Source organism: Trachurus japonicus, chromosome 1 (genome assembly GCF_045865225.1).
Source record: "Trachurus japonicus isolate A0001 chromosome 1, Traja_1.0".
Classification (NCBI taxonomy): domain Eukaryota; kingdom Metazoa; phylum Chordata; class Actinopteri; order Carangiformes; family Carangidae; genus Trachurus; species Trachurus japonicus.
The window spans coordinates 29356229-29378972 of record NC_140907.1 but is presented as its reverse complement, the minus strand read 5'-3'; the positions used below and the strand labels follow the sequence as shown (position 1 = coordinate 29378972).

Genomic DNA, 22744 nt, shown 5'->3' with positions numbered 1-22744 from the left:
ATGTAATGAGGATGAAAATGCAAAAAAAATTGGGAAGAAAAAATAAGAATCTGAGATTTGGCAGGAAAAGAAACAACAAAAGCAAGAAAAGAGGATAAATGTTGAATGAGCTTTTGTTACCTTATACTCCATGTTTTATGCAAATCGGATTGTTTATTTAAGCAGACATTGTTCTAAATGAGAACGAGCTCATTTGATGAAGAAGTTGAGAGAATAGGAAAGATTATAAGAGATGGAGGAATGTGTCTGAGGGAGAGAGGGAAAGAGGAAGGGAGGGAGGGAGGGAGGGAGGGGGGAGGGAGGGAGCGAGTAAGTGTATAAATGAGAGAGCGGTGCTGGCTCAGCCACAGTGTCTTACTGCCAGGCGAAGGAAGGGGTCCAGGAAACACACACACACACACACACACACACATTCACACACACGGCTCAGTCGGACAAGCCAGCTGTTTCCAGGAGGAGCATCTCTTGCAGCCTGAGCTGAGCTGGATGTTTGGATGTTTGGACTTTGGATGCATCATCTTCACATGGAGGCATCTGGAGCGTGTTGTGCTCCAGGATCTATTCTCTAACCTGTGGCACTGTTGTAGGAGCGAGGACCTCAGCAGCAGCAGCAGCAGCAGCAGCAGTGGGACAAAACCTGGTGCCTGTGGCTTTATCAGTGGGAAAACAAACAAACAACAACAACACAGTTTGGATTTCTTCATCTGCTGACGGCGTTTCAGCGTGATGTTGCTGAGTACCTGCTGGTTTTAGCATGACTGCTGTCAGCAGTTTGGATTGTGTCTGAGAGAAGGCAGCCAGAGTTTTTTGTGTGTGTGTGAAGGTTCTGCGTGGATGTGTGTGTGTCAGGATGAGTGTGCCCATGTTAAAGATCGGTGCGGTGCTCAGCACCATGGCGATGGTAACTAACTGGATGTCCCAGACTCTGCCCTCGCTGGTCGGACTCAATGGAACCATCATCTCCTCCGAGGGCACGCACGAGCGCATCGTCAGTGTATGTATGAGGCACTTACACATTTTGTGCATGCACATGAATACACTGAAGTTATTTTACATTTTTTTTGTCATCAAAAGTTACTATTGCACTCTTTTTTTTTTAGATTTATAGACAGTCTTTTCTGTCAAGTAGCTCTAAATGTACCATAGCATAACACTTCAATCAGCTGGTTTGTATATTTTACCACCCTATAAATATAATAGTAATCATTCTGATGAGTCTCAAGCTAAAGTGCTGCTTTTTAATGGCAGCCAAACAGAAGAATACTGTGTGTGTAATTAGAGAGGCCAAGCAGAGTCAAATCAATCAGGGACATTTAGGCTGCATGCAGCAGATATTTGATCTGTTAATTGGTGCAGAAAATAGAGCAAAGACGATCCAGAAATAGAAAAGAAAAGAAGCTCAGAAGCACAAATTTAGAACAATATCTGAAAAAAGAAAAAGGAAGCACAGTGGGATGGAAATGTGAAGAATAAAGAGCTCTTGTAAATAAATACATATTTATTTCTGTGAATGTGAGTCATAAAGAAAGCATGTACAGTATGCACCCACTGCCACACACACACACACACACACACACACACACACACACACACACACACACACACACACACACACACACACACACACACACACACACACACACACAGAGAGAGAGAAGGGGTAATAGGATTGCTCTTTCTCTGACTTACTGGGGAGATATTTCTCCTGGGGAAGGCTGACTCACCCGAGGGACAGCCAGTAATTTGTTGCCCTAGCAACACCCTGGCAACCTCAGACATGTATATGTTGGACCACTGCACATATAGGTTCCTTAACACTGCACTGTGCATGTTTGTGTGTTTGTGGGTTGGTGAGTGGGTGTGTGTGTGTGTATTTGTGTGTGTGTGTGTGTGCCTGGGCTTTGCATGGTTTAGCTTTCTGGCTCGAGAGGCAGCTCACAGCTGCTGTGTGGCGGGACTTTGCAAGTTCAGCAAAGTGCACGCAGTCTCACGCAAGTAGACGCCTACACACAACCACAGACAAAATGCACACACGCACACAAACACACAGACACACACAGAGACACAGACAGACACACTGGCAGGAACTGGCTGAGCACAGATGGAGATGTTAGAGGGGCAGTGATGCTACTTCATGCTACTTCAGGACACAATGGAGATGAAAGACCTGAAATCTTCCTCTGCTGTGGAACTGAAAATCATCTTGAATCTTGATGGTGTGTGTGTGTGTGCGTGTGACGTGTGTGTGTGAACATAATTGTGGACGAGATCAGAGCTTCCCAAACATTTTGTTTCTGCCGTGCCCCTACGGCCCTGTCAGATGAGTTCAGGTAGCCTTTGATCTACAACACCTCTCTTTTTCCTCCACATGGGTTATTTTTACTTGACTTTAAACTGGATGTTGTCTTAAAGTATTGATGGTATAAAAATAGATGTTGTTCAACAGTCGACTGCAGTGGCAGAAGCTGCACAATCAGAGAATTACTTCTTACATACTGTAGGCTATGTGATTCAGCCATACTTTTAGCTCAACATGTCAACAGTTGATTATTTAAAACATGTATTCATTACATTTACATTTCATTTTAGCGAACTAATTCATGGCGCTAATGGTTTTAGCCACATACATTGCATAGTTTTGTTACCTGTATGTAATACTTTTAGCTAACCATTCATTCATTACATTTAGGTAATTCAAACCCCTTATCCATTACTTTTCGCTAACTATTCAAAACATTTATTCATTACTTAAGCTAACGGTTTTGAAGGGTGCAAGTCCGGTCGCTTTTTGGCGGTTTTGGTTTCGCAGAGCATTTGATCACTGTCGTAAAAACTCGTCCATGTGCATTTGTTTTCATCAAAGCCAACAAAAAGGCAATCTGTAGAGCGAGGTGGGTAACATACATTCCAGTAACAAGAGATTACGGATTACCAGGCGTGTTTGTGTCATGGATGACGCCATAAAGCTAAATGTTAACTCAAATGTTTCTCGCAAGATGAGATCTGGGACACCGGGTCTGCGTCAGAGAGCCTCCATTCTCCACGTAACGAGTCATTTCACCAATCACAATTAGTCCAAAGCTGTTTAATTAAGGTTCAAATCTTGCATAGTTCCTCTTTATTACTTTTCGTGAACAATTCAAAACATCTATTTATTACTTTTCGCTAACCTTTCCATCTGTTAATGAATTCCGTTCATCAAACCTTTTCCTTTACCATTATCAGATGCTTTCTACTAAATATTTAAATTACTTTATGTGTTGGTTTTTGCTAATGGTTTAATCTCTTTATTATATACTTGTACCTCTCCTCTCCTCAAAAACCTCTCCTAGTTTTTGAGGATTTTCAACTGCAGCACACTGAGCTCTTAACACCAGCGTTCAGGTGCATTGAGGCATATATTTTGAATACATTTTTTTGTCAAATGAGCTCCACAATCTCCGCACATAACCCCTGGCAACTGCAGAAATACCCCAAGGGTAGAGATATCTCTGGATGGGAATCACTGAGGTAGATGACACTATCAGACGTAGATTTTTGTGAGGAAAATAAGCTGTTACACACACTTTTAGTATTATATGTTACCCTCCTTCCTGCCTGCCTCTATACTGCTGCTTGTGCTGAATTCAGCTTTATTAGCTCTGCTCTCTCTCTGTTTGCACTGATCACAATCAGCTGAGCTGCCCGAGTAGATTTTTATCATTTTTCCCTTGTGTGAAATGAACCCTAAGGTGCCATATGTCCTCTTTTGTTTAATTACATAGAGCAGTAGGCGCAACCAATGTTTACCATTCTCATCCCATCCACGTCCTCCTCTTTAAAACACACCCTCTCTCTCTCTCTCCTCCGTCAGCTTCACTGTAAACTGGACTTCAAGGTTACCGCACCAAACCCTGCTGATTGATTTATCAGATTTTTTTCCCCCCTCCAGGCCTCCACTCCACCAACCCTCCCCATATCTCCTCGCGCGCCTCCATCCTCCCAGATTTCTCTGTCGTTATTCTTTTCAGGGTTTGTAGGGCAGCGTCTCAGCCAGAAGACTGTGACAAGAAGCTGCTGTGTGCCAGCCAGGTTGAGCTCGGTAGTCGTTGTGCCTTTCTTTACATTGTGCTAAAATGTTTCACGCTAAAGTGGGTCAAACTAAAGACTCGGATAAATCTCACCAAAATGAGCTCATAATTTTAGCACTATATGTATATGCGGTGGTGACTCTGGTCCAAACAGTCAGACCCGAGGGAACAATCGCTGTCACCTCAGCGCTACCTAATGAGGTCCTAAATAACCCCCCCCCCCCCCCCCCAAAAAAAAAAAAAAAAATTAAAAACAGAAACATGTCATCATAACAAGCGAGTTGGTATTTTAAAGCTGCTAATGAGTCTATGTGTCTTGCTGTGCACTGCAGCCTTGAAAATCACCCCAATGTTGTCCTGGTTGAAAAAGTATTTCCATTAATCTTTACGGTGAAAAGATTTATTAAGATAATGACTTTTGTGGAGGCAAATAATCACATGAACATTTTCTATTAATACTCTTAGAAGCTACTTAATAAATGAAAGAATTGTCTATGAACACATCTAGAGATAGAACAACATTAAAGGGACAGTTCACCCAAAATTCAAATTTCACTCATTATCTACTCACCCTCGCGTCGACTAAGGGCTGGGAGAAGTTTCAGAGTCTTCCGTGCCTTCTCTGAGTTACAGACTCATTAATTTTTTTTCGGAACAATTTCTCATGTTGGGGCTTCAATACAAGAGGGACATTACAGACGAGCACTATGGAGGTATTTGGATGGTTTTTGGTGTGTCGACGAAGAAAATTGAGCCCCGTTCGCTACCGTCATATGGACATGCAGTGCTGCATGGAGCCCCACTGTAACTCAGAGAAGGCACGGAGGACTCTGAAACTTCTCCCAGCCCTTAGTCGACATGAGGGTGAGTAGATAATGAGTGAAATTTGAATTTTGGGTGAACTATTCCTTTAACATTTGGAGTTGTTAGTTCACACCTGAGGAATTCAAGGCCGATTTTGACTCATTTTAGCTCTAGTTTTGGTCTCCACCAAGGCAAATATCTATCTCAAGCTGCTAAATTCTTTACAACATGCATCAGTCTGCTGATTAAGGTCAATCAAAACAGTAAGATTTCAGGCCATGAGGAGGAAATGCAGTAGTCATGTGATCCAAAGTTAAATATACATATATATATATATAGTATATATCATATATATACTGATTATAGCCAGTGTCATTTCTTTTGTAATTTAAACATTCAAATCTGATTCAATATGTAGAGATTCATGTCATGTCAAGGCCAAAACACGAGTTACACAAACTGGACTTACAGCACTCAGACACCAAAATTAAAACTTAACTATCCAAGTGTCTAATTTATCTGAAATTCAAGAAGAAGTATCCTTGGAAGCAGTGATATTTTAATTTTTCATCTTGAATTTCAGCAGCTTGCTTACGGTTTTAAATAATGAACACTTCACTTCAGATGGAAGCTTTCAAAAGCGAAATATTTTAATAATATAAATTCAGCCAGGGCTATATGATCATTTTAATGTAACAAACAACCTAAATCATATAATCTAGAATCTTCTATATATAGAGATGTGTAACAAAATTAAACATTGAAGTTGAGTGTTGCCGGTAAAAAGAAAAGAGTTGTCTCAGGAAAACATGTTGATTAAATATTGATTAGGTTTGTGAATGAAATAGTAGCAGCAAGAGTAGAAGCAAAGTCCTGCATTAGCATGGACTGTGAGTACGTTAGAAATGTTTTTTTCTTTGGTTTTGTGCAGCTTTGTGGGAGCTCTGGGGAGCCCGTGACTTTTTGCCAGAGAGAACAGCAGCCCCGGCTGTGTAGGCTCAGGGTGGAAACCATCCAGTTTTGCTGCTAGCGTTCCTGGACACAGACATGTGGAAGATGTCACAGCTGATTTTATCCACAAATGAGAAATATCCAATTTACACAAGAATGTCTATGGTGCAGTCAGACGCAATAAAGAGCAAAGATCAGGCCTTTGCACGCCCCCTTTTTTGTTTTATTTTGTTGTTTTGGGGGTTTTCTTTACAAACAAAGGACATTTCAATTACAACACAAGCCCAGCGGAGAGCTCCTGAAGCCCTGTTGAGATTTATCAGCAAGACAGAATTAGACAGAAACCTTTTCAAAGAAAAATATTTGTCCACCTCTCTGACTGCAGCCTGACCCGAATAACACGCTGAGACGCTGCGCAAATGTGTGCGGCGTTAGAAAATGGACAGAGGAAACTGCTTCAGCTGGATGACTCACTGGGTCAAAGAAAGAAAAAAAAACAATTTTACACAAAAACAGATAAACAACACCAAACTCGTCGAGGGCTTTGAGTTTGAGATTCAAGTGTGACTGCATTTCTGTATCAAAGAGGCGCAGCTGTCTCTCTGCTTTGGTTATATTAAATCATGTGTTTTCATAGTGACACTGTATCACATTAAGGACAATTTACAATCACTACTGCTGGGTTTTTTTTCTCCACGTGAAGACAATATGAACACGATATTGAACACAACATGATGCATGATTTGTATGCAGGCTGAAGGGAAGCAGCTCCTTGGGGTTGTGATTCAGGGCAAAAATAATACATAACACCCCTGCCAGTGTTCATGGAGTTCATGGCGTTCGCACGTGATGAATATGATGATATGATCCGAGCGCGTTGTCTTATTTGGTTTACAAAGTGGAGCTCCAATTGTTAGGCTATATATATATATTTTTTTTTTTACATATGGCATGATATATTTATATACGTATATATCATGAGCACATTATATATTCACTACAGCTCCAACGAATGATACTATTTCATCATCTGTTGATGTTCTCATTCTTTTCTCAGTTAATCACATTATTGCTTAGTCTATAAAATGTCAAAACCAGACAATCCAGCGGCCAAAGATTAAATAGGAGAAATGGTCAATTATCACATTTTGAAGCTGGAGCCTGTGACCTTTTCTTTCTTTTTTTCTTTTTTTACCATATTGACCTGCCAATCAAAACATAATTAGATAGACTTATTAATTGTTTTAGCACTGTTAGACTTTATGCCTTAAAGGCCATAAGAGCCGATTGGAGGAGTTTGGCTTTTAAATTAAACAGAAATCACATTGTCGTCCTCATAAATGTTGAACTATTAGAAACACTCTCTCTATCTCTATCTCTCTCCCTCTCTCTCCTCTATTGAATGCCCAGCCTGTGTTGTTCATGCGGCGTCCTAATTAACACAGACGGTTTGTTTGCAGGGTTTGTACCCGGGCTCGGAGGAGGGCTGGCAGGTGTACAGCACCGCCTCAGATCCCGACGGCAGATGTGTGTGCACGGTGGTCGCCCCGGCACGAAACCTCTGCAAACGAGACCCTCGGAGTCGACAACTACGCCTGTTGACTGAACAGGTGTGTGTGCACGTGTGTTTGTGTACGTGTATGTGTGTGTTTCCTGTCCTTGTGTGTGTATGTGTGTGCGAATCTGACTCTGCGTTCTTGCACGTTTCAGTGGTCAGCATTGCGATGCAGCGCAGGCGAAGTGCAGCGTTCTGGAATGAAATATTCACTGGACTGTCTCTTTGTTTTGACACTTGCAGAAACACACATGAACACACACATAGACGCACACACAGACGCACGCACGCACACACACTCAGGTTTCACTGACAGATGTATCCCTGATACATCAGTAGCTGTATCCTCCACAGACTCCCAGTCACTCAACATGCCAAAAGAGTTTAAACTCAAAGGAAACCCTGACAGATGGGTGGGAAAGACTCACTTTGTTCTATATTGCAGGGTGGAGCTTTGTGTATGAGTATTCATGCGCTCCACACACACATCGAGGTTCATGAGCTCATATATGTGACGATATGGATGTGGATGTGTGACTGTGTGACTTCCCCCCTCTCTTTCTCTCCGTCTCTGTCGACATATATACAGTATCCGTGTCCTGAGAGAGGAATAAAAGTGATTTGTGACAGAAGTTGATGAATTATTGAACACCATCAGGCCAGCAAACATTTCTCAAAGCGTGTGCGTGTGTGTGTATATACTGCATCAGAATATACATGTACACATCCTGCACCACCAAGGTAGGATTGAGTCACAGCACTGAAAAGACAAACATCATGATTATAACTTCTTTTCTTTTTTTTCTTCTTTCCAACCACTGGTGGTGTAACATCCTGTACTCTGTTCACATAAAAGCAGAGAGAAATCAAAAAGGTACATGAACTCTATCAGAAACACACACTCCCCCCATCTCTCTCCTCACTCTGTTCCTGTTGGGAGGTTTTTGTATTTATGAATCTTAATTAGCTCAGCGTGTCTCTGGAAGTGACACCTAGATCCTGCTGTGAGAGTGAACGTGTGTGTGTGTGTGTGTGTGTGTGTGTGTGTTTGATTTTTCCACTCGTCTCCGGCCTTCACAGCAAGTGCTCAGTGAGATGTGTGGGTGGCTTTTTTTTTTTTTTTTTTGTCTATGTGAGTGTTTGTTTGTTTACATGTCATTTTTGGATATCTGGGTCATTTTTGTAATAGCTTCTCTCTCTTTTTTTTTTTTTTTTTTTAATTCCCATGCTTGTTTTCCATTCAGTAGCGAAATAAATTTGAAATATCTCGTAGCATCTCAGGAGGGTTAATGAGAAGAAGCGTGGGAGTGTTTGTTTCTTTAGAACGTAACATACTTTAGGTGAGAATCTCGTGTTTGAATGGATCTAATGAGATGCTACTTCAAAGAGAAATGCGAACGCGCGTCTTCGCATTATGTAGGTGAAACCGAGGTATTTCCGGCTCTTGAGAGTCCCCTCACCTTTAACATACAGTAGTCTGTACAACTACAGAAACACATTTTCTCACACATCTGTCCCTGAGATTTCTGCCTTCTCCTTTTTTTAAAACTCAGCTGAGAGGGATTCTGTCTGTGGTGCTCGCAGCTTTACAAAATTACATTTAAAAAATTCAGTAGCAATGAGTCTCCCCAGAACCAGTTACGCCCTCATTTCGGATGATGCACGGTCCGCACTGCAAAGGGTTTAAACTGGAACCGATTTCTTCACTCCCATAATATAACTCTTGGATACATGAGAGCGAGAGATCGTTCTCTTGCCAGGGGATATGACACATTAAAAGACATAGTCACAATTTTAAAACATGATGCATATTAAAAAGATAAGAGTAACACATTTACAAGCAGAGAGTCATATTCACGGTGTCCTTCACTGTGTGTGCAGTGTATGATCCAGTAGCTCAGCTCATCATCTCTGTGCTATCTCCTGGCGTCAGGGTTTCTTCATAATTTTAGTTCACACCAGGTGAATGGTTTTTTATCACTGTGACAGCCTGATGTTTATCTGTGCCCTGTTTAAAGACTTCATTCTGAATCATTAGTAAATTTAATTTAAAACTTAACCTTTGTAGTTTCAGTGATTTTCCACAGCTTCCAGGAGTCACCTGTTTGTATCGTAGACTGATCTGTCTATATTCAAGGTGCCTGATAACTCTGGATCATTTCCCACCTGGTCTTTATCCAGTCCCTCACTTAAAAAGGAACTATGCAAGATTTTTTTTACGTTAATTAAACAGCTTCAAAGTAATTGTGATGGTTAAAATGTATGACCTGTAAGAATGGAGGCTCTCTGGCTTCCATGTAATGTCTTTTGGCCGAAAACAAACCTTGCAAGATCAGAGCCTCTGACTCGGTGTGCAGCTCTCGTCTCGGCAGGACCACGACACGAACACGGCCTGTAATCCGTCATCTCTTGTCTATGACAGATATGACTACCCAAATATACACATTACAACATCTTCGTTGTAAACAAATGCACATGGCCGGAGGGGGAGGGGTTAGCAAAACAGCGAAAAAGCAACCAGACTTGCATAGTTCACCTTTAAAGGGATAGTTCAACATTTTGGCAAATTGGCTCATGGCCATAATCCCTATAGTCACAGCAGTAGGTTCGTTACCTTTAATTGTTGGTGCAAGCTATTTTTAGAACAGTGGAGCAGAGCCGCGAGCTGCTCAGAGCTACACTACGGAGGCTAATGGGATTTCTTGGTTTCCCTCATCAAACTCATCAAATACACAATCCAACAACTCCAAAAAGCTCTTGTGGACAAGTTGTGACCTGCACATTCACCTCGATATGAGATAATAACAGAACGGAGGTAAATTCATGCAAAACCGCTGATGCGTGTTACCGTCGGGGGCAGTTTTTCGGCAAGCAGTCTCTGCATTTGCCTCGAAAACAACTCTGTCTTGTAACGTTCCGTTATTATCTCATAGCGTGGTGAATGTGCAGGTCACAACTTGTCCACCAGAGCGTTTTGGAGTTGTTGGATTGTGTATTTGATGAGTTTGATGAGGGAAACCAAGAAATCCCATTAGCCTCCGTAGCGTAGCTCTGAGCAGCTTGCGGCTCTGCTCCGCCGTTCTAAAAATAGCTTGCACCGACAATTAAAGGTAACGAACCTACTTCTAAGGCTATAGAAATTATGGCAAGGGCCAATTTGCCAAAATGTTGAACTATCCCTTTAAGACCTAAAGCTGGGGACACTCCCCTCATCTTCACCTACAGTTTGCATTTAATGCTAATTAATAAACATTAGCATGTTTACAGGAGGGTAAACTAAGATGATGCAGTTCAAGTGGCTGTAAACTGTTAATCATGTCTACATTATATCAGGCCAATATTGTAGTGAATCAAACCCACTCAAATCATACAGCACTGGATGTAAGTCAAAAACATGAAAAAAAACAACAACCTGAAATTAAATATCTGAAAACTATCAGACATAAATAATACCTGTGTGTTCTTTGGATTACTGTAAGTAAAGAAACAGGGACACTGTTCCTGAATAGACACAAAGTCGTTTTCCAGTGCTGTAAGTAGCAGATATGAAATTCCATCTTTATCGGAGTTGCAATGGGATGGAAGCAGGAATCTCATAGATGGATATCTCCTGGGTAGATAAAACCAAAACCACCTGCATGGCTCGATACCACGAGAGAGGTAGCTATCTGAGAAAACACGTTTGTATTTATTTATTTTGTGACTCTAGTGCACTCACCCTCAGTCACGTCGTCGTCACCACACAGCCATCACAGTCTGACACCACAACAGGTGTTCGGAAGCAAATAACAGGTGGCAGTCTGACAGGAAACAACCACAACCAATCAGACTCACTTCGGGCCATGTGGCTGGGTAATGATAATCTCTTGTATCGTGTGTGTGTGTGTGTGTGTGTGTGTGTGTGTCAGGTGCAGAACGTGAGCCAGTCCATGGAGGTGGTGGACCTGCGGACGTCCAGAGACCTGCAGTACGTCCGCGACTCTGAGCCGCTGCTGAGAGGAGTGGACGGACGCTTAAACACTTATGTGTCCAGCCCCCGCAGTCTGACAGCAAAGGGCCTGCAGGTACATGCACACAGACACACACTCAGAGATAGACAGACACACACACACACACACGTACACACATACACACACACAGTGTAAGACGGTAGCTGTAGGGAACACATAACCTTTGGTGTGAAAACATTGATTTCACGCATGCCAAGCCGAAGTTTCCTGCCTGCGCTCAGACACGCGAGCATCTTTCATGATGGGGACAAAATTTGTCTTGAAGCCGTCAATTTGCTGCCCTCAAGTCGGCTGGAGAAAAGTCTCATTCAGGAGGTACCAGCAAAACTGCAGCATCACTGCACACATTAAGACTCGGATCTGTCCAAAAAAAAGAAAAAAAATCTCTCTGGATCGACTCTGATAAATTTCTGTAATGACGAAATTTACATAGTATTGATGCACCGACAACAAAAGCAGAGGGAGTTTGTTGTCGGTGCTTTAAATTCGCTAGAGAATATATAGTGCATATACGATTACCTTGCTGGATAAGTATTCCCTTTCATTGTGGGAATTTTTCTAAATGTATTTCACATCTTAAATTAGGAGTGCTAATCTCATCAGGCATGGTGCTTTCTGCCATGATGCTGCTGGCGGTAACAAAGCAGCAGGGTAGTAGGAAGATTATCTGAAGAGCTGCAGAGAATGAGAGCGCGCGGAGCTAACGAATGAGGGGTGAATGATCTAAACAGTTAAATAAGCTGTGAAACTACTGGTTTAATGTCTGCAACTGGCAGCTCTGGACTCCTAATGACGCTGAACTAAAAGGTTGTAAAACCCTGTTCTCTGTTTACACCTGCATGTAAAGTGCGCCTGTAAACATTGATCTGGGGAGTTGTGTTTCGGTGCATGGACAGGTGAAAACTGGGCAAAGCCTGGCTGGAAATAAAAAGGCTTTTTAGATATCGAGGTGACATTTAACAGTTATTATTACAGCAGCACCAGTGTCTGTTGTTTGGATGATGTGCTTCACAGCTAATTAGCTCAGTTTTAGCCTCGCTGTCTTTTGATGTGTAAATCACCAAACCATCAGTGTTTACTGGGTCTAATTGAAGGGGCAATACATACAGTAAAATACACAAGACTAAGATTATCAAAAGAGTGTGGAAAAACACTTTTGACATTGACAAAGACGGCTTTGTATTGAGCAGTTGCAGAGATATCTTCTGTCTAGTCAAACTGATTTCAGATAGAGGGAGTAGCAAAACAGTTTATCATCCGTTCTTTCCATTTTCAATTGACATCAAAACCGATATCAAACGATAAAAATGTGACTGACTGGTAATTCTGCCATTTGTTTTTCAATCTAATACCAAATAAACGAAAAAGGCCTTGTTTGTCATACTTTCAATTTTAGGCCCAGATCAACAATAAAAAATGAAAAATAATTTTCTTTCATTTATTTTTATTCACATATCAATTTAAAAGCCAACTGTAACAAAAAAAACAAAACATAGTTGTGTTATTTAGCTAGGAAGCTAAAGAGCTTTTTGAGATTTTTACCACTGACTACGAGGAGTTTTGGAAAGCGAAGTGTTTTCACACTACATTTCCCATGAGCCTCCGTGCGCACGGTGAAAAGGCGGACGAAAGCGAAAACATTTGCCAAGAATGTTTTCATTCATCAAGAACGAAAGTTGGATGTTCGAAGACGATCAGATACCGTTGTAGTTCCGACCATAAATGGCGATCTGGTGGCGTTATTCCCATGACCCACTGGGCAGCGTCTAGGAAACCGAAAGTAGGAAATGCTGGACGAGTCGACCCCTAAATAATAATATCAAAATAATTTTAAAGACAAAACGATATATTTATCACAAATGGACCCATTAACAAGTGTGGGTAACGCAGATTCATCCACATTAATATGAGACTCTTATATAACCAAAAGCAAACTCCTCTGGGTCTTTTTGGTCAGGTTTACGTGACCCGGAAATTGTTCTGCGTGTGACAGCCCGGGTAATGCAGTGACAACACATGGATATCGGCTCCTACAGATCTATTACATGATGATATAGTATACTGAGTATAGGCTATATAGAGTTTACAGACAATGGGGGACTGTGATGGAATTAAAACCTTGGATGAGAAGCTGCATCATTTCTTGGTTTCACTTGGTTTGTGTTGTTCTTAGTTTGTGCTGCCTTTATTCAGGCTAGTTGGAGTTTCACCTGACCAGTCCTGGTCTCTGACCTCTGACTGAGTTACTATAGCTACAGTCCAGCTCACTTCACACATATAATAGTTCAAGAAATAGAAAATCCAGTATAGGCTATAGGCTACTATTTCCTTCAGTAGACTGATGTAAGATCTGGAGAGTAGAGATGCAGCCAGCAGCTGGTGAGGTGGTAACTTTAACCTCACGTAAACACTGAAAACAGAAACAACAGACTCTTTTTAAACAGCAGAATCCACCTATAAACAGAACTGATGCTCACAGATTATTATATTAGCTACATCTTGTTTGTTTAATCTGTAGACAGAGCAGGAGTGTGAAAACAACACTTGGCCGGCGTCCCTCGGAGGGTAAAGTGCCAGACCACGTTCTCGGCTCGGAGCAGTAACTGGCATGAATCTCCCACTGTTTACCCCGGCAGCTGCTAAGCTACCTAGCTGCTAACCACAGCGCTTTGTGTCCCTGCACATCAAGGAAAGTGAATCAGCACATTTCTGACACAACAAACAGCAAGCATCAGTCAGATAAACTTAAAAATATAATCGCAAGCTCATAAAGCAAACATTTAGCACTAGATGCCATCGAATGAACCTGACAGACACTCAACGGGAGGTCCACACACACACACACACACACACACACACACTATCGTCTACATCCCCAAATAGAGAAGCATTGCCGCCTCCCCACAAATCCATTCTGCCTTTCATCTTGTGCCGAGCATCTTCTTAACAACATCGCGGGGCTCTGGGGTCTGTTTTAAAGTTTTTATACAGTTAGCTTTCATGTGTGTGTGGATTTGTGTATCTGTGTGTCTATCTGTGTGTGTGTGTGTTTGTGTGTTTGCACATGTGCGTGCGCTTGTTGTTCCTCAGGGGGTTTTCACACTTATAAGCTTTTGCCTTTGCACTGAGAGGTAGAGCTGGTGAATATTTATGTGCAACTACAGTATGTTTATCAATAACTAAACAGTATTTTGATCCCACGGGAGGAGGGGGAACAAGGGGAGATGGAGAGGGGGATTTCAAACAGAAAGATTAAGATGAAATGATAGATGATTGATTAAAGGATTGGGAGAGATGATGACGAGAGGGGGGAAAAAAAGAGTTATACAGAGAAAGAAGCTGTTTCATTGCATATTACCATTTTCCCCTGTGAGAAGAATGAGCAAATAATTGCAGTAAGAGGGGAGGTAAAGGTCAGGAAGAAGAGAAGAGAAGGGGATGAAAGAGAGCGAAACTGGGAGGGGGAGAGATTAGAGAGATGAAGATGAAGGAGGAGGAGGAGGCATGGCAGGGGTGGGATTAACCAGGTAAAGTGTTTATTATCTGACGAGGCCGTGACATTTACTGCATTTTGTTGGGATCAATTTCAATACATATTTAATGAACTTTGCAATTATATGCAAATAAATGATGCCGATACCAGCCAGTCAGTCAGGGAGGATGAAGCAGCCAAATTTAGGATGAACCCAAGGTGCCCCGGATGTGTCACGCTATGCTGTTACGACACGTAAAAAAAAAAAAAAAAAAAATGGTGCCACAGCTTCAGAAAGTGTTTTGAAAGTGGTGTCGGAGAAGTATTTAGGTCCTGATTTTAAGATAGCAACGGGAGGGATTAGACACACAAAGTGTCTGACTGACTGCCAAGCCTCTTTTCTGGTTGTATTAGTGTGCGAGGGTGTGAGATGTTCTGAGGGGATGATAAGATTTTTGTCTTTGCTGTTTGACACTTTTTTGAATCTTCTTTTTTTTTATTATATATATATATATATATATATATATATATATTACAAATCCAGCTCCTCTATTTCTTACAGAGCAGGATTTAAAAAGGTGAGACGAAAAAACCCAACCGTGGTGAAGGGCAAACCAGGGGCTAAATAAGAAAAACCCTGCTGCTTTAACACACACACACACACACACACACAGCTGTACATTCATTCATACACCAAATATTGATCATCCTTCAAGCTGCTTTGCAGAAAGTGTCTTGTTGTCTCATCTCCAGCCACATGCAGGCTCAAGTATATCCAGTGTGAGAGCATTTTGAAACAGATCAATTTTCAAGTGTTTAACTGTGGATGTGAGGCCAAAATGCGAAAAAAAAAAAATCATCTATCCATTTTATGCAGCTTTTCTGGGTGCAGTGCCAGCGAACATTGTAGAGCAGCCCAGATACACTTTCCTCCAGCCACAGCTTCCTCCTCCTCCTCCTCCTCCTCCTGTGGGATTGTGCAGCGTTCCCAGGCCAGATGGGATATGTAGCCCCTCCAGCATGTTCTCAGGGTGGAGGGGGGGGGGCGGTGATGGCGACGACTGCGACGGCTTTCCATTTGGCCCGCAACATAGCCCGCTGCCTCCCTCACTTCACTTCCTTGCATCTTAGCTCCTCGGAGAGATGTAAAGAAGAGACGCATGGATGGAGACGGCAATTGCTCATGACACGCATCATCTTTAATGTTAAATGTGTAGATGTAATTACGCCGAAGAACAAACATTATCCTAAATTTAAAAAAAAACAAACAAAAAACAAGTTTAGAAAAGAGAGAACTGAACTGGGTTAGACAAGTTCTGACCTGCACATTCACCACGCTATGAGATAAGGAACGTTACCAGACAGAGTTGTTTTCGAGGTAAATACAGAGACTGCTTGCTGAAAAACTGTCCCTGAAGGCAACGCGCATCAGCGGGTTTGCATGAATTTACCTCGAAAACAACTCTGTCTCGTAACGTTACATTATTATCTCATAGTGTGGTGAATGTGCAGGTCACAACATGAGAGCGTTTTGGAGTTCTTGGATTTGATGAGTTTGATGAAGGAAACCAAGAAATCCCATTAGCCTCCGTAGCGTAGCTCTGAGCAGCTCGCCGGTCTGCTCCGCCGTTCTAAAAATAGCTTGCACCGACAATTAAAGGTAACGAACCTACTGCTATGACTATAGGGATTATGGCAATGGGGCAATTTGCCAAATGTTGAAGTATCCCTTTAAATGTGTAGGATGTAATTATGCCAAAGAACAAACATCATCCTAAACTAAAAAAAAAAGTTTGGAAAAGAGAACTGAACTGGGTTGGGTTGTGTGCTACTGTACTGTCCAAAAAAAAAAAGTACAAAAAGAGTTTGCACACCCGACTCAATGAGACCGTTCCCTTTATTCAGTTTTCAAAGAGAAGCTGAAACACACGGGGGAAATTCACAGATGCCCCTCTGACTGTGCCTTCTTCACGGTGCAATAGTCTTTCAATTCCTTTTCCAGCCCTTTTAACTTCTCACCATCAACGAGTGCCCGTCCACCGGTCACCAACAGTAAGCCACACTGTGAGGCTACCTGCAGACCGGCCTCACTGCAGCACACGCAGAAGGAACCAGCGTTTTCTGCCCTGCTCTAAATTTTTGACATTTAAAAAACTTTGATTGATTGATCTAATTGACCTCGCAGTGTCAACGCATTTTTGTACTCATGAGAAGTAATTAAAGGTCACACACTGAGATTCCCATTCGCTTTTTAGATTATAAAACTGGTTCTGGCTCTTTATTAATACTGTGAATCTATCAAAGTCTCGGTCCTCAGAGAAATGCACACAGCCGGTGTTCGGAAACTCTTAGAAACTTGAAATGAGCTTCTGTAACTTTGTGATGTCACAGCCATGGGTAATTTCACATTTGAACCGATAATATACTGATACACGGTTTGGTACTCGTATACAACAGTATATGTTTTCAGTACTTTTTGTGGATATATGTGGTAATTTAAATTATTTTGTATGAAACAAATTAATCAAAATTTCTAAATTTTGAATATTTATTCCTCAACAACATCACAACTTGTCAGCCTTTAGGAGTATTTTATGTTTTAGGGCTGTGCAATCGAATACTCATTCAATGGAAAAAAAAAATCGAATAGTTTATGATACCATCGTCTTGTCTGAAAAAACGTAGGCTACATGTTCCCTTTATACATTATAGAAGGAGAAACATGGAGAGACTCCTACATCCATCAGAAAGTTCTGTGGTGTCATAAAAAACAAATGAAATTGAGGTGGTCTCGTATTGCCAAGAGGAGACTTCGTCCTCATTTAGACGTGCTCTCATTCCGAGATGAGGACTTAATTGAACGGCACCGCTGTGATGAGAAGCGATACCGTTACAATATTCTCCGATACCGATTCTCATAACAGTCCGTGATTTCATTTTTAAATGACGGACGTCTGTTTTTCAGTCGCTGATTTAAAACGACAGACTGGATTTGTTTTCTCTTTGTGTGTACCTAAAAGCTTCCACATTTATGTTATTAGATCTTCGAGGTATTTAGTCGGCCAATCAGAGGCAAGTGTGAAAGCCTGCTCTCTTCTGATTGGCTCACTGGCCTGTTGTTGCTTGAGCTCCAGAGAGACGCCTGACAGAGGACCATTATAGGACAGTAATTGGACAATGGTAATAACAGTGACTGTGGAGCTGCATCTTTCTCCTCAGTAAGCTGTAAGATGCACCTGGAGCAGAAAATAAGAGAAGAAGGAAAGAGGGGATAAAAACAAAGACTGAGGGATAAAACACAAGACAAAGGTTTTTACGATTCAGTCGTTGTAAAATTCATCACATTTAATCATTTTTATTATTCAGTGAATAATGAATAACACCTCCTTTTTGTCTCCATGGGTAGTTTGTTTCTGTGCTACAGTGTTAAAAACCACGCAATTAAAATGAATATTGAGAGTAATTACATTGAAAACCCATTCACATCGACGGGGTTGATGCTCTCCGGTTGCAAATGTCTTTACACAATACAATACACCTGTGGTTCCTCTCCCGATGCTCCCGTGGAGAGACTTCCTCTTTCCTCGCTAGATCAGTTTCCAGGTCACAGGCTTGTGAGATGGAGGAGTGAGGACAGGATGAAGCACATAATTAGGTGGATGAAAAGCACCCTGACTCCACTCAGGGGTCTCCTCTCAGCGAGACAAGCCTAGGCTTCATTGACACAGGGAGGCGGTCGCACTCCGAGGACGTCCTGACCAGACGCATAACTACATCAATTGGCTGCGAAGGATGGCTCCGCTCCAAAGCAGCTACCTCGCCCAGCCCAACCCAGCACAGACAGAGAGAATTATAGATGCTGTATCCGACTTAACCACATTAGTGTGTAGCGTACCCCCATCTACTCCCCCTGACTCGCTTTCCTTCCTGCCTGTTATGCGCCCACAGGAGCTGAAGGGCCAGATGTCTCAGTTACGGCCCCTTCTGTCAGTGGTGGAGCAGTACAGATTGGACCTGCAGACGCTGGCCACCCTGCGCCTGGAGCTGCTCAACCTGTCAATCATCTTGACAGCCATTCAGGAAGAGATCGGAGCGTACGACTACGAGGAGCTTCAGCAGCGGGTTTTGCTGCTGGAAACCAGGCTGCACAGCTGCATGAACAAACTGGGTATGTAACAAGAAGGGAAGGGGAAGCACTATACTAATCACTCACCAATACACAGTGACTACGTTTACATGCAGTCAATAACCCTTTCATAACCGGAATATTAGCAATAACCCAGTTGCGCACAGCCATGAAAACACGAATAACCCTTTTGAAAAACCCCAATATGCTCATATTCCGGTTTTTAAAAACCCGAAAATGACCCCTGGGTTACTCCTTTTCTAACCCGAATATCTGGTCATGTCTACACCTATTGGGATATCCCCATCGAAAGGAACATTCATTTGTGTTCTGCGCATGTTCTATTCGCAAGGACTCTTGGTCTTTTGAGTACAGGAACTACTTGTTGCAAATTATACAAATTATATTATATTGAGGTGTACAGGCGTTTAATCAGCACCTTTCAAACTTCTAATAAATAAATGTGTCCCACGGCCACAGACTGTAGGCTCCGGCTCTTCCCTTTGGTCAGTTCGAGTACTCAACATGACCGGACCTCCGACTCAGGCCGACTGCGAACTCTGATGAGGACAGAAGCAGCTTAGAAATTGCTCAAATGGGCGATCGTGGGCTATGACACAAGAACTTTAAGAAAATAGAAATATACCCGGCTTTTATTCTCTCGAACAGTGGTGAAAGACAATCTCGGGATGCGGGTGGGGGAGTCAAGTGTAGACAACACGCCAAAAAACACGCGACTACCAATATTTCTAAGCGACTTCACAGAAAAACAAGCCCAAAGTCGTTTATAATAAGCGGACTTGGCAACTGTGCCGCTGTGCTGCTGCTGTTGTTCTTGGTAACAGGAAGAAGAAGTGGAAATGATGCACATCTTCCGTCATGACATTCTCCGTGCGTCGAGACGTTGTCCGTACGTTGCTGTTTTGATCAGGATATCCCAATTTATTACAATCACCATGTAAACACGAATAACCCTGTTTGCTCACGCATGTAAACGGGTTATTCCAAATGATTCAGAAACCGGAATATCGACCATAACCCGAATATTGACTGCATGTAAACGTAGTCAGTGAAGTGAGGTATCTCTGAACCTGGAGGTTGTATTTTCAGCCAGATATCTAAGCAAAGGCTGTGAAAAATAGTCACTATTAAAATTCATTGCAACTGCTGTGAATCCAAGTCTCAAATCTTTTTGTTATGGACCAACAAGAGGAGGCTTTTACCCAAAATCCAAACTGATTTAAAAAGGCAGTCATGAGGCGTCGAAGTGGGACATAACCAACTGTTCTGACTGACTGCTTCATTTTTTCCCATTTCAACCTGTTTCTTTATTCTCCCACACTTATTATGTGAATAGACTTCATGAATTGCCGGTAAAATTGAGTCGAGGCGGCAGGTGATTAGATGAATGTCATAAACAGGCCGGCCAGGGGGGGTGACCTTGACAGACAGCATCACTCATTCACTCACTCATTCACTCACTCACTCACTCACTTCACAAACCAGAAAATATGAACACACACCATTTAAACCTCCTCCTCCTTCTCCTCCTCCGCTACTGCTGCTGCACACTTAATACGGCACATTCATCATCTGTTAACAGGTTGCGGTCGTTTGACTGCAGTTAGCGGCCCGATCACCGTGAGAGCCTCGGGATCCCGCTTCGGCTCCTGGATGACTGACGCCATGATTCCCAGCTCCGACAGCAGAGTAGGTGTACAGTGTGCTGCTTACGTGTTTATGTGTGTGTGTTGTGTGTGTGTGTGTGTGTACGTGACAGGTGAAGCAGGTGTTCAGAGGGAAGCCACGCTCCGTAGGCGAGACACTACAGGCAAAAACACTGCACTGATCAATTTTGAGATTTTGGGCTATTTTTCTCCCTTAACATCTTTCAGAAAAGTGGAAAGAAATGGTAGAAAATCCACATTAAGGTGGTTATTTTACTTCATTTTGCCTCTTTTGTCAGTAGATTTCTCCTAAATTCACCAAAAGTTATCATGCCACTGCGACAGTCATAGTATTAGGTTAGTTACCTTTAATTGTTGGTGCAAGCAATTTTTAGAACAGCGGAGCAGAGCCGTGAGCTGTTCAGAGCTACGCTAGGGAGGCTCATGGGATTTCTTGGTTTCCTTCATCAAACTCATCAAATACACAATCCAACAACTCCAAAACACTCTGGTGGACAAGTTGTGACCTGCACATTCACCACGCTATGAGATAATAACAGAACGTTACGAGACAGAGTTGTTTTAGAGGCAAATTCATGCAAAACCGCTGATGCACGTTTCCGTCGGGGGCTAAAAAAACTCTGTCTCATAACGTTCTGTTATTATCTCATAGCGTGGTGAATGTGCAGGTCACAACTTGTCCACCAGAGCGTTTTGGAGATGTTGGATTGTGTATTTGATGAGTTTGATGAGGGAAACCAAGAAATCCCATTAGCCTCCGTAGCGCAGCTTTGAGCAGCTCGCGGCTCTGCTCCGCCGTTCTAAAAATAGCTTGCACCAACAATTAAAGGTAACGAACCCACTGCTATGACTATAGGGATTATGGCAATGGGCCAATTTGCCAAAAATGTTGAACTATCCCTTTAACACAAAAAATACTTGTCTTCATGTAAGCGATAAACTTGATATCTGTTAGTTAAAACTTTTACCCTATTCACCTGTAGTTTCCCCTTAATGTGCTTCCTCTGCCTCTCTCTGCCTTATACTTTCTCCACTCTGCCTCTGCTCACTACAAGCTTCACCCATTTCCTTTTCGAACACACATACTCTGTTCAGGGAGCGCATATTAAGCTAGTTGTCAAGGCGACTGTCTCCCAGTTGCCAGGTGTGATTTATATCGCCATGGTGACCCTTGCCTGTTCCCTATTAGAGCTTCTCCCTGGCGATGAGAAGGAGCTATACACAGTGGAAGTATCCCAGTTATTGCCTCATCTCATGTTTCCCAGTTACCAGTCTGACTGTTGTGGAGGCTTATGAGAATAGGAACCTCTTTTTTTCCTTTCTTTTTCTCTGTCTCTCTCTCCTTTTGTCTCTAAATCTGTGTATGAAGAAGCTCGGTTTTATTCAAACGCACCATACGCTCCTACTGGATTTGTATTATAAATAAAATATCTGTAATTTACTGAAGTCACTTTTATCCTGCGTTCTTAAAGGAACCCCGTGGAGTTTTCTTGTAAACAAACAGTCGTGTTTACATTCAGTGTCTCGAACCAAAATGCACTCTGAGTTCCTCCGAGGCTCGCCGAATCTGTCTGATGCATCTCCTGCTTTCTCCTAAAACATTTTGCAGAGATGGTTTTTCTGATTTCTTTGTTTGGTTTTGAACATTGTGTTTATTGGATTTTGAAGTATATTGTGAACATATTTTTTCAACCCAAGCCCTCCTCACCCTCCCTCCCCCCATTTCCTATTGTAGGTATATACAGAAATATACTTAAAATTTAAATTAAAGTACAATAAGTTCATGACATAAAATAGGCAAAAATAGATGAATAATAAATAAAACAAATGAAGAAAAACACATTGTGAAAATACATAGATAAATTGGTAGAAGTTGGAGCGCCAAGTGGTGCAGGAGGTTAAGCAGGCGCCCCATGTGTTGAGGCTGAAGTCCTCACTGCAGGCGGCCCCGGTTCAAATCCCGTGGGCGGCCCTTTCCTGCATGTCATTCCCCCTCTCTCTGCTTCCCCATTTCCTGTCCTGTCCTCTCAACTGTACTATCAAATGAAAAGCCCAAAAAATATACTTG

The 22744-nt window shown here is 42.2% G+C and overlaps 1 protein-coding gene across 2 annotated transcripts in view; it reads left to right on the top strand.

Moving 5' to 3' along the window:
* Positions 1-22744, top strand: part of LOC146992182 (noelin-2-like) — a 35436-nt gene that overhangs the window by 3718 nt on the left and 8974 nt on the right. Inside the window, exons 1-5 of one of the 2 annotated variants that reach the window (XM_085784282.1) lie at positions 698-994; positions 7286-7435; positions 11289-11444; positions 18811-19030; positions 20592-20698. In XM_085784282.1, coding sequence (XP_085640408.1) covers positions 851-994; positions 7286-7435; positions 11289-11444; positions 18811-19030; positions 20592-20698 — 777 coding nt within the window. In that variant the 5' untranslated portion in view covers positions 698-850. Of the gene's footprint in view, positions 1-697; positions 995-7285; positions 7436-11288; positions 11445-18810; positions 19031-20591; positions 20699-22744 lie in introns of those variants that run through there. The other variant, XM_085784291.1, reaches the window with a different exon arrangement.